At 36.6% G+C, this 12,554-nt stretch overlaps 1 protein-coding gene across 3 annotated transcripts in view; it reads left to right on the top strand.

Annotated features, from left to right (window-relative positions):
* PRKD1 (protein kinase D1) overlaps positions 1-4,483 on the top strand; it is a 328,453-nt gene extending 323,970 nt beyond the window's left edge. For all 3 annotated transcript variants that reach the window (XM_042942892.1, XM_042942891.1, XM_042942890.1), the window contains 2 exons: positions 2,611-2,696; positions 3,498-4,483. In XM_042942892.1, the coding sequence (XP_042798826.1) occupies positions 2,611-2,696; positions 3,498-3,716 (305 nt within the window). In that variant the 3' untranslated portion in view covers positions 3,717-4,483. The remainder of the gene's footprint in view (positions 1-2,610; positions 2,697-3,497) is intronic.
* The last annotated feature ends 8,071 nt before the right edge of the window (positions 4,484-12,554 follow it).

The raw sequence follows: 12,554 nt of genomic DNA, 5'->3' as shown, positions 1-12,554 counted from the left end.
AAAAAAGAAAAAACTGTAGAACTTCTCTTAAAAATGGACTCAGTGAAAGGCATTTTGTATGGTATAGTTAATGCTGGATTGTATGAGGTGATCAATAAAAAGGATGTTCTAAGAGTTCAGAAGGGGCAATGAGTAGAATGGGGCTCTCAAACACTAATGATGGACCTATTTTCAGAGTAAAGCCAGGTGCCTAAAGTTAACCATATTTGTTTTTGTCTACCAAAAACCACAAAATATATTTATCAACACACAAATACACACACAAATTTATATGCACACACATAAATCTTCTAACTCTGTCCTTAGCTTCTAAACTATTTTCTCTTGGAGGTACTTGCCATTATCTGGCTGTGTTTCTTCACATCGCCTGGGTACTGTGGCTGTGCTCAGCCTGTGGGTGCTTCGTTCAGCAGAAAAAATGTTTCATCTCCACATATTCCATTCCCTGCAGAAACTTACAGTTTCTCCTCTGGCAGTACTTCCCTCCCCATTAGGCAGTATGGTTCACTGTTGGGGTGCATTTGGGCACAAACCAGCCCTTTTGTTGAGTTACTGTACTCCCACCTTCCTAATTATAGAATTCAAAGCAGAATGAGTGAATTAATAACATGTATTTATTGCCTGCCGGGTCTGGGGAAGCGTAATGCTGTGGTGCACTTACGGTAGTGCATAAGCTCTCCCGTCTCCCCTCATCCTCCATTTTTGCTCTGTGAGTTCACAGCAGCAAGAACGGAAGGTGCACTTTACTCACCAGTGAGTAAATCATGTGAATGGATGTTTTAAAGCACATGCCCAATACACAGTTCACTGAGAGAACTACACTTTCAAAAGCTCTCTGGGAACACATGCTTGGAATTTGAAATTGTACTAAGTACTGTGTTTCCTATGGTATCCTAGCTAAGGCAAGAGTGTATCAGCCTAGAAAGCATTTAAATGTGAGCTATTGCATTTACTTTCTCCAAGAATTCTCCAAAGAATTCTTAAGTGTTTAATTCTACGGCCATTCAAGCATGCAAATACTTGGAGTGTTGGTGTCAGAGAGATAGAACTCTAAGTTACCAAAAGACTATAGAAATTGTTTCTCTTGTGATGCATGGGTGGTCCAGTCATTTGAGCGTCTGACTCTTGATTTCAGCTCAGGTCATGATCACATCGTTTGTTGGATTGAGCCCCTTGTTGGGCTCTGCCCTGATAGTGTGCAACCTGCTTGGGATTCTCTCTCTCCTTCTCTCTTTCTGCTCCTCTCCCACTAGCACACACAGACGCGCGTGTGCGCTCTCTCTCTCTCTCTCAAAATAAACAATAAAAGATAAACAGTTTTTAAAAATGTCTGTAGAAATCATTTCTCTTTTCCTGATAATGAAAAGGATTCAGATTCTTTCTGTTTGAAGCAATCTTTGTCCCAGGTTGCCTCTGGACTCCTGTGACAGCCTGTATTTTCAGATCCATACAGGCTGATGTAAACCATACAATAGAGTCAAAGCCACTTGATTCAGGACTTGATGATTGGGGAAGTTGGGGAGTTAATTTGCATTTTTTTATATCAGCTACCTATTTGATTAAGATTTGGAGATGAAAGATCCATCTCTTAGGAAATATAATGACCAGGGTATGTTACAGGTGGAAATTGACTTCGGTGAAATGTGAATGTTTCCATTGGTTTGGCAGATTTCACTAAGCTCTTTTTGGAGAAGAAAATGCTAAGATGAAAGATATGGGAAATTATTACAAGAATGAATAGGAAGTGTAATAGTGAGTTTAATAAATAATGAGTTATTAATAATCTAGGCTGAAAATATAATTTTTACAAAGGTGAGGGAAAATTCTGTCACATGAAGTATAGGTAACTCAGATGCTTTGGAGACTAGATAACTAGAAGGATCACTGTTTCCCCCCTAAATTGCACTCTGTTGGGAGTCCCAATCAGAGACAGAGTACTAAGCTGGATAGACTGGTTCTAACCTCATAGAATCATTCTTGTTAGACAAATTCCTTTCCTGTCTTCCCCTAGAAAACAATGAAGGCTGATATAATTCTAATTCATTGGATATTTTAAAAAGCAAACAGGAGAAATAAAAAGTATTTTCCTATTGGGTCATTGGCTGAGTTTATCCTGAGTTGTGGCCCATTTTGTGTTTTATTTTATTCGTTTTAATTTGGTGTCCAGATATCTGTCATTTAATTCAAGACTATGAAGCCCATTATGTATAGTTAAACTTTAAACACAAAACAAGATTAGTAAATGCTTTCTCTTGAATAGTAATTGCATTCTGCATTTAGTACAAGAAACAGTTAAATGATGTATATTTAAGCAAAACTCCTACGTTAGAAAAATGTATTACAGACTAGAAGAGAAATTTACATTGCACTCACAAAAGACTCATACTCCCTCCTCCACAATTGTTTTCGATTTCATTTTTTAACATCCAAAATAAAATGAAGGCCAAGGTTTTGGAATTCTCAAGAGGTATTTTCTTCAGGTTCTGGTGCTTGCTATCACTATCCTGCATTTGACACTGTGAAATAGTGGATGTGAAATAAACTGTAAATGAATTATGCATATATTCCATATTTGTCATCCATTTTTATCAATAATTGAATTTTTTTCAGCCATTGATCTTATCAATAACTTGCTGCAAGTAAAAATGAGAAAGCGCTATAGCGTGGATAAGACCTTGAGTCACCCTTGGCTACAGGTAAAAATCCTTCATTGGATATTTTCCCGATCAGATGAACTTCTGGATATTGATAAGATTTAATATTATATGTAAAAATATTTTGTTATATGCTTAATTAAAAGTGTTCTTACATCAATTCGTTTGCCAAAATGCATGCAACTTCTTAGGATTTAATAACAATTTAGTGTTTCTTAATCTCTCTACCAAGAAAATGTGACAGGGAAGAAATATACCACACATACATACATGCCCTTGCACACGTGCCAAAAAAAAAAAAAAAATCTAAGGGTCGTTGTAAAACTCCAAAGACCAGATTTTAAGAAAATCTGTATATGTAATCCTGAGAAGAATCCTTGGGCATCCAAGCAGATGCCCATCTGGTCATGCACTGTACTCCTTTGCAAGCTGTGTTTTAAAAGCCTATGCTAACATTCATGGAACAAATGCACGGCAAATATAAAATATAGGCGTGTGTTTGTTTTCTCTTGCATATTTATTTTCACATTCAACTTTAGAAAAATGATACTGTGAAATACTGAAGGGTTATTTGTAGGCCTTAAATATCAAAGGAATACCAGTATTCCTAATTGCTTGGCCGCAAGCACTGATTGCCCACCCCCTGATGCACAATAGTTTAGGCAAATAGGATGGCTTTGCTGCCGATGACGTCACTTCAGGGTGCCTGATGGAAAGACAGGGCACTGATAGCGTGGAAGGAAAAAGGGTAACTCATCAGTTGCGGGTACTGACAACAAATGAGACAGTATTTTAATGAGTTTTCATCGTCTCCATGGTAATGTTTTGGAATTCCTTCCTCAGGATTATCAGACCTGGTTAGATTTGCGAGAGCTCGAGTGCAAAATCGGGGAACGCTACATCACCCACGAAAGTGACGACCTGCGGTGGGAGCAGTACGCTGGCGAGCAGGGGCTGCAGTACCCTGAGCACCTGATCAATCCCAGTGCTAGCCACAGTGACAGTCCTGACGCTGAAGAAACAGAGATGAAAGCCCTCAGTGAGCGTGTCAGCATCCTCTGAGTTCCGTCCCCTCTAATCTGTCAAAACACTGTGGAATTAATAAATACATACGGTCAGGTTTAACATTTGCCTTGCAGAACTGCCATTATTTTCTGTCAGATGAGAACAAAGCTGTTAAACTGTTAGCACTGTTGATGTATCTGAGTTGCCAAGACAAATCAACAGAAGCATTTGTATTTTGTGTGACCAACTGTGTTGTATTAACAAAAGTTCCCTGAAACACTAAACTTGTTATTGTGAATGATTCATGTTGTATTTAATGCATTAAACCTGTCTCCACTGTGCCTTTGCAAATCGGTGTTTTTCTTACTGAGCCTCAATTTGGTAAGAGTCTACAGAACCTGTCCATGCAATAGTTCTGTCCCGTGTGCCCCATTGGCGCTGTCATTATAAACAAACTCTTGAAGAGTAGATTATTACCAGTTCTATGAACAACTCCAAAACTCATGTGGAAAAAACAAGCGATGGGGGAATGGAAGATGGATTTACAATCCTAGACCCAAGTGCATGAAAGAGTTTCCTGTATAGTTTGAAATCCTTTGCCTGCCTGGTGTGCCTCAGTATGTTTAAACTCAAGTAAGTGGGCCTAGGTGCGCCTACTACTTATAAGCCTAAATGCCTTAGAAATGTAAACTGCCGTATATAACAGATATTTCCCCCTTTCTTACAATATCCTCTGTACTGTGGAAAATCAGAAGCTAAGCAACCTTTCGTCTTTATGTATTTTTCAGTAATAACAAATAAATATTCTTGTCAAAGTGTGTGTCCATCTGACTGAATTTGTAATCCACACTAGTGTTTTCGGGCCATTTAGGAGCGGAGGTGTTTGCTCAAAAAGCAGAAAAAGTCTCATGCTTTAGAATTTGGCTGTAACTACTCTGAAGCTTAAAAGTATGTTTCAAGGTGTAATGAAGCATTTCTGTATTTCATGTCATCTGGTTTCAATAGAAAAAAAAGAGCTCTGGGAGGGAAAAATGACCAAAGCCAAACAGGAGCCTTGGAGGCATTAAGAATATTGTAAATGGCAATCTCGTTGTAGCTTCCTGATTTAGTCAATATAAAATCAGGATTTATTACAATAATGACTCTAATTTCTTTCCATGTTATCTAAACAAGAAGGTTCTAAAGTGGACTACAAAAACACATAAAGACTGGGGAAAAAAAAATCCTAAGGGGAAAGCCAACTGAGGTGTTCTCCAGCCTGGGAAAGAGAAAACTAATATTGGACTTAATAGGCTTTGAGGTATGGAGTGGATTATGTGGGCTGTTTTTCTTTCTAGCAAGACAACAAAGCATTATCATGGATTACTGTTACTATGTAACAGAAATGATATAAATATTTGGAAGAATTTCATAAGTGTTGTGAGACACTTGAATGTATTAGGTAACTACGTGAAGACTACAAACAGTATTTGCAGATGGGATAGAGTAGTTGGATCTTTCCAGTGGTTAGTCACTATTTTGTATTATTACCTATTCTTTATTCTGTTCTATTATTATTTATCCCTTATTCTAAGGGATTTGAAATTTAAGTTTCAGAACACCATACAGACTTTAAAGCAGAAGAGTAAGCAACATCACAGGTTGCCAGCATTACAGAGTCTGGATAGAAGCCAGGGCAAGAAGTGAGCCAAAAGACCAATCTTTGGGTTGGTCTATCTTATCTATTGAAATAACCCTTCTAAGATGATGGGGACCTGACATAAAACAGTAGTAAATGAAATTTAAATGTGGTATTTAAAGGAGTCCAGAATAGATCCTTGGTGATCATTAGATGATTGATGGAACTATTGGTCAAAAGGAGTTCTAGTCTTAGAAAGGGCAAGCTCATGTTTGAACATGTTAAGTATAAAGTTCTATAGGACCCCAAGTTTAGAATATCCTGAAAGTATTTAGATATGTGTCTGGAGCTTTGGGGAAGAATTCTGGAGCTGAAGGTACAGATTTGGAAGTCCAAAGCTCGCCATATGTTGATTAGAATGATTTGGATTCTTGGCGATAGAATGAGAAGGAAGTGATCTTGGGACACAAACCTCAGAAATACCAATATGGAATGTTTGGGCAGAATGAAAGGGAAATTGAAAAAGAATGTTTAAATGTGGAATTCACTGGAGTAATAATATAGAAGTCAAAGGAATAAGTTCACAAATGAAGTAGACAGCAGTAGAAAATACTACGGAGAGATAATGATTACAGCCTTTTGGGGACCAACAATTCTAGTGTTTTGTAATGGATATGGCTCTACTGCTACATTCAGAATAGTCATGTTAAAAGGACATGTGTGTGGCAATGCTATTTAGACTGCCCATTGTGCAGTGTCATCAAGCACAGGAAAGAGAAAAAACTGCTGATTTTCAGAGAAAAGGGGGCCACTGAAAGCCATGCTATGTCTCTTCCACCCAGAATTATCAGTGATGCTGCAAAGAATCCAATTTTATTGAATGAGTACCAACTTTGTATGCTAAAACTCATCAATAAACTTCTTCAAACTTCACATCAGTGGTATATCATAGTATTAACTGACATGGGCAGGTCCATAGTCTATGTTTAATTCAAAAGGTAGCCCAGCACTTTTGATACAGAAGTATCTTCTGATCCTAACCAAAACAAGAGAGAGAGAGAGAGAGAGAGAGAGAGAGAAATGACAAAAGCTTGTTTTAGGGTGGATGTGTCCTCCTTCATTGTCACAGAGACAACATTCCTTAAGCAATAACTTTATCAGCCCACCCAAGGTACCATAAAAATTGCTGGTCTCTATATATCTTGAACCATCAACACAAACTGCCACTGTTCTGGCATTTGGCCTGAACAAGAGGACAGTGCTGAGAAAAATATTTTGATCAGTGATGCTTGAGTATGTTCATTTATCCCTAAGGAAGAGATCATCTTTGTGTTGAGTGAATATTCACTCTGATGAAGACTATTTTGAGAAATATATAGTGGGCCATTGTGACCAAACGTGTGAAATAAGTACAGTGGTGAGAATCAGAAAGCCATCTGTCTCCTCTGCAGCCATTATCCAGTCACTATTAAGTTTGACTACCCCTATGATGTGATTAGGTTTGCATACCATTTGTTTGGACTTGTTTTAAGAAACCAAATACTGGTTCCTGTGAAGATACCCCAAGACCCATGGAGAAGGGCCTTCTGCTTTCAGTTGCCAATAAGAAACAAGTTCCTTCATCTCAGCCTTTTCACATCACCTAAAAGACTGTTTTCTCCACTCCACTCCCTTGCCTTTACTCCTGTTCATTTTTTTACCATGCATTTGACCTATGTCTTACATCTTTTTTTTTTGCTCCCTGCTTCTCTTTAACTAACTTCTTTTTTGTTAGATATTTTTAGTATCCACTAACGATTACCCTTTGACTTAAAACAGGCTCAGCTTCCCACTTGCCACGAAACAATATAAAGAAATCAACTTGAACCTTGATTCTCCAATTAGTAAGTGTCTGATTTCTATTTATTCTTTCTCTGGAAAATTTCTCACTTTTTCCCCTTTGACTTCTGTGTTTATATCCCATTGAATAAAATTTTCATTTTTATCACTAATGAGTCTCTTCTCATAAGAGTCATCAGTGGCCTCTAACTCAAAATTGATAGATTTTCTCAGTATAGCATGGAGGTTGGAAACCCAAATACAGAGACAGACTTACTTTGGCTTGAATTCTGGGTGACCATGAAAGCACTGTAATGGCTCATGTCACTTTAGGGGTGTTGTGAGGGACTAAATAAAATAATACAAACATAAAACTCAGTGGCTACCTGGCCCAAGGCATCAATAAAGTGGTTTGCTTTTCTTTAGTCATTCAGCAACTACTTTCGATCACTTTCGATGTGCTGGGAATATGACAGATGAAAAGGTAGATGTGGTTGTCACCCATATTCCCTATGACCTGCCTTCTCTGGTATCCTGCCTCCATGTATTCTAATGGGCTACTGAAAGGGGTGTGACCTTTGAAGCTTAACAGGTATAGATCCAAATCCCAACTCCAAGCCTTGTTAAGTGAACTTCCACAAACTACTTTAAAATCTCTGAGTCTCCTCCTGAGTAGAATGGCAGTAATGCATATTTTAAAATGCAGTTAGGATAACTAAGGGAAGCATTCAAATTTCTTAGCCAAATTGCTGGCATATGTTGCAGGTCAACAGACGTTAATGTCCTCCTCTCCCCTACCTCTGTATGCATTTGCTAAGGTTTTCCTTACTTTCTTTTTCAATATTTTCTCCTTATATGGTTTATTTCCATGAATTCAATTATTATTTTAGCAGGCACTCCCAAATCCATTTTGGCCACCCAGAACTCTCAACAATCTAGTCTCCTCTCTCCATCAATGTATAGACTATATCTATCTAAAGGTTCCACCATGACTTAAATTCAACATGTCTAAAATCAGCGTTATCATTTTTCACCTTCAAATCAGAGGCATTGTAGAGTTGGTCTCAATGAAACCTTTTTCTTCAGGCTCTTCTCCCTCCCATCTACTCTATACACCACTGTCAGGTTTATTCACCAATATTACCAATATTACTTTCATCCTCTTGCTCACATGTTCTAAAATCCTCAAAGACTCTACTCCCAGTTATCTACAGGATAAATTCAAATTCCTTAATGATACAAAAGCTGTGGGGTCCAAAATTTAATAAAATACTATTCAATTAGAATTCTATGTATCCCACAGATTTCTGGATCACAGATAGGAATTTCAGGACTAAGGCAGGAATTAGTTTCACTTCTTTGAAGTTCATTTCTTATTTCTATAACAAGACAAGAAGCTATGTATATAAGCTTATATGACCTTATTTCTGTAACAACTTCTAAATTATCTCCTAATTCATAGATTTTATGAAAGCGTGGTTTAATTTAAATGTCAACAAGGTGTCAATGCACACTTTTTGTGAACTCTTTATGTTTCTTTTTCTTTTTTTTAATTTTTATTTGTTGATTGAGAGAGCATGTGCATGCAAACAGCAGAGGAAGAGAATCTTTTATTTTTGTTTTAAGTTTATTTATTTTGAGAGACAAGCACAAGAAGGGGAGGGACAGAAAGAGAGAGAGAGAGAGAGAGAGAGAGAGAGAGAGAGAATCCCAAACAGACTCCATGCTATCAATGTGGAGCCAGATGTGGGGCTCAGTCCCATGAACTATGATATCATGATCTGAGCCTAAACCTACAGTTGGATGCTTAACCACCTGAGCCACCCAGGCACACCTCTTTTTTTATTTTTTAAATTCTCGTATGTTTCTAATTCTCTGGGGCAAGCAAATGCTATTTTGAAAAAGGGAAAGTCACATCCTTCTCTGGGCCTTCCTGGTGTCAAAGATTGTGTCCAGGAACTTTGGTCAATAGATGGTTTCTTTAAGTGACTGTGGGCTACCAGCTGTCTGAAAAGTGTGAACACTTGCTGCAGAACTTCTTGCTATAACTTAGTAAAATGGTAAGACTTTGAATTAAGATTTAGTTTTTCTCTGGGAAATCGAAGAGTCTTTATGTCTTATGCTATTTTTTTAAATATACCCTAAACCCCTTGGATCTTCTCCTTTTGAAATATTTTAGTGTAGCTTCATCTGAGAACAGAAGTTGAGCTTTACTTGAGCTTTGGGCACTTACTGATCTCAATTGTCAACGCAATTTTTGTTTTCTTCTTATAATCTGCCTTCACACTCGAGGGCAGGGAACTGCCTAGTATCAGTTGGCTACTGGACCCCACTTGCTTCCACAAAGACAAGGATAGAGGCAGATACCTAAGAGTAACTTATATACAGGTCTCATGCAAACTCCCCAACCAAGTGGATTCTGTGCAGGAGTTTTCACCCCTTTAGATTGAGGCAGAGGAGCAGGAAGAATCACTTTGAGTAAAGATACAGAAGTAAGAAATTGCCATGAATAGAGGAAAAGCTCCTGAAGTAAAGGGTTAATATGAAAGTAGAGCCAGGAAGTAACATTGTCCGGGTTAAATAAAGCTAAATAGTCAAAAGCCTCAAAAAGGAGAATTCATACTTTGTCTCAAGATATATAGGAAGCTATGGGGAATTTTTGTAAAGGGAATTTTGGAATTCTTTATTTTGTACTTAAGAAAGAAATAAGAAATTTTTTGTTTGGGGCCTAAGAATTTAAATATTATCTTTAAGTCATGCTTTTGTTCACAGAGAGTAAAAGGCTTAAAAAAATGTAATACAAGCTGAGTCTAAATTAAACTGCCTATTCTCTCATTACTTCCCTTTGAAGACAGAATACTCTTATGTGAATTTCTTCTCGTGCTTGATTGTCTTTCTTCAGACACCCAGATAAACTAAGAACATCTCAAAGGAGATAGTGACTTGAAGAATTAAGCCACACTTGGACTTCATGAAATTGTAGCTTGTGTACGTAGAGAAATAATCATTAGAGCCAATTATCTTTAGACAGACTGATGTTTCAAACTCTAATTACAAAGTTTTAGCCTTGTTAACGCATGTGCTTCATTTTATATCTTGGCTACCACATTTTATTGTTACAATTCATTAAAAATAATGTGAAAATAAAGATGATCATAAACTTCATAGTATAAAGCAAAGGAAAAAATAAGGCCTGGGTAATGATAACAACATTTTATATTTGCATAGCAATTTCCTTTTAAGGAGCTCAAAACATTTCACAAACATTATCTCATTAATCTTGAAGAAAGCAATAAAAAAAAAAAAATCTCTAAGCTAAGAAAATTGATGCAATAAAGGGCTACAGTTTGTTTCCAATGTTCCACATTGAACTATAAACAAAGTAGAAATATTCAGATTCATTTTTTATTTTAAAATTTACATATAGTAAAATTGACCTTTTTTGGTCTACATTTTTTGTGAGTTTTAACACATACAGATTCATGTAACTATCATTACATTCAGAATACAGAAGAATCCTATCACTCTAAAAAAAAAAAAAAAACAATAACAACTTCTTTATGATACTCCTTAGGAGTCCAGCTCTCTCCAACATTGATGCTGGCAAACCCTAATCTTCTCTCCACCCCTATGGAATTGCCTTTTTTAGAATTTCATGTAAACGGAATCACTGACTATGCAAATTTTGTAATTGGTTTATTTCCTTCAGCAATGCCTCTGAGATTCATCTTTGTTTTGTGAATCAGTAGTTTATTCCTTTTTATTGCTGAGTAGTATTCCATTGCCTGGATATATCAAGTTTGTTTATCCATTTACCTATTACAGGACATTTAGGTTGTTTCCAGTTTGGGTTGACTTTTTTTTTTTTTTTTAACCTTTATTTATTTTTATGAGACAGAGAGAGACAGAGCATGAGTGGGGGAGGGGCAGAGAAGAGAAAGAGAGACACAGAATCTGAAGGATGCTCCAAGCTCTGAGTTGTCAGCACAGAGCCCCACGTGGAGCTTGACTCCATGAACCGTAAGATCATGACCTGAGCCAAAGTCGTATGCTTAACCGATTGAGCCACACAGGTGCCCCAGTGTGGGTTCATTTGTACACAACCCAAATATTGATCTGTACACAATGTACAGATTGCATGAGAAAATAAGTTTCATTTCTCTAGAGTCGATTACCCATGAGTAGCAGCATTGCTGAGTTATTTGGTGTCTGTTACCTTATAAGAAACTGACAATCTGTTTAGCAGAGTGTCTATATAATTTTTCATTTCCATGGGCAGTGTATGAAAGTTACAGTTGCTCTACAGTCTCCTTAACACTTGGTATTGTCACTCTTAAAAAATTTATTTTACCCACTGTAGTCAGTGTGTAGTGGTATGTCACTGTGGTTTTCACTTGCATTTCCGTGGTGGATAATCATACTATCTTTCCTTATGTTTGTTTTCCATTGGTATTTTGGTAACATGTTCTGTTCAACCATTTTGCTGTTAGTCCTAGGAATTTTGTAGATTCTTTGGGATTTTCTACACAGATGATCATCTGCAAATAGACAAAATTTTATTTATTTCTTTCCAATCTTAGGCATTTATTTCTTGTGGTCTTTTGTATATAAACTGTCATATGAGGCACACAAATTTATTTGTATTATTCCCGTGTTATCCTTTTAATATGTAGAGCTTGTGGCGATACGCTATCTTCCATTTCTGGTTTCGGCAATTTGTTTCTTCTCTCTTTTTTCTTTGTTAGTCTAACTACGGGTTTATCAATTCCATTGATCTTTTCAAAAGAACCATCTTTCAGTTTTAATGATATTTTTCTACTGCTTTTTTTTGTTTGAATTTAATTGATCATATCTTTATTGCTTTCTCTCTGTTTCCTTTGGGATTCTTTCTAATTTAAGTACTTCTTCAATTATTGGTTTGAATCTTATTTTTAATACAGGATTTTATTACTAAAATTTTCCCCCAAGCATTACTTTAGCTATACCTCTCAAATATATGTTGTGTTTTAATTTTCGTTAAGTTCAAAATATTTTCTAATTTCCCATTAGCCTTCCTCTCTGACCCATGAATTATTTTGTTCTTTAATTCCCAAGTGCTTGGAGATTTTTCAGTTATCTTTCTGTTACTGATTTCTAGTTTAATTCCTTTATGATCGGGCAATATATTTTGCATGATTCCATTCCTCTTGAATTTGTTAAGATTTGTTTTATGACAAATGTATGGCCAATCTTGAGAATGTTTCACGTGTACTTGAAAAGAATATGGATTCTGTTATTGTGGGATGAAGTTTTCTACAAAGGTCAACTAAATCCATTTGATGATGTCATTTCACTCTTCTGTATCCCTCTGGTTAGTTTTGCATGGTATACGCTTTTCCCTTCTTTCACTTTAAACTTACATGTGTATATTAAAAAGTAACTTTCTTGTAGTTATAATGTAGTTGGGTCTTGGATTTTTA

This window comes from Panthera leo, chromosome B3, assembly GCF_018350215.1.
Source record: "Panthera leo isolate Ple1 chromosome B3, P.leo_Ple1_pat1.1, whole genome shotgun sequence".
Classification (NCBI taxonomy): domain Eukaryota; kingdom Metazoa; phylum Chordata; class Mammalia; order Carnivora; family Felidae; genus Panthera; species Panthera leo.
The sequence above is the reverse complement of the archived record's forward strand: the minus strand, read 5'-3'. Positions and strand labels throughout refer to the sequence as shown.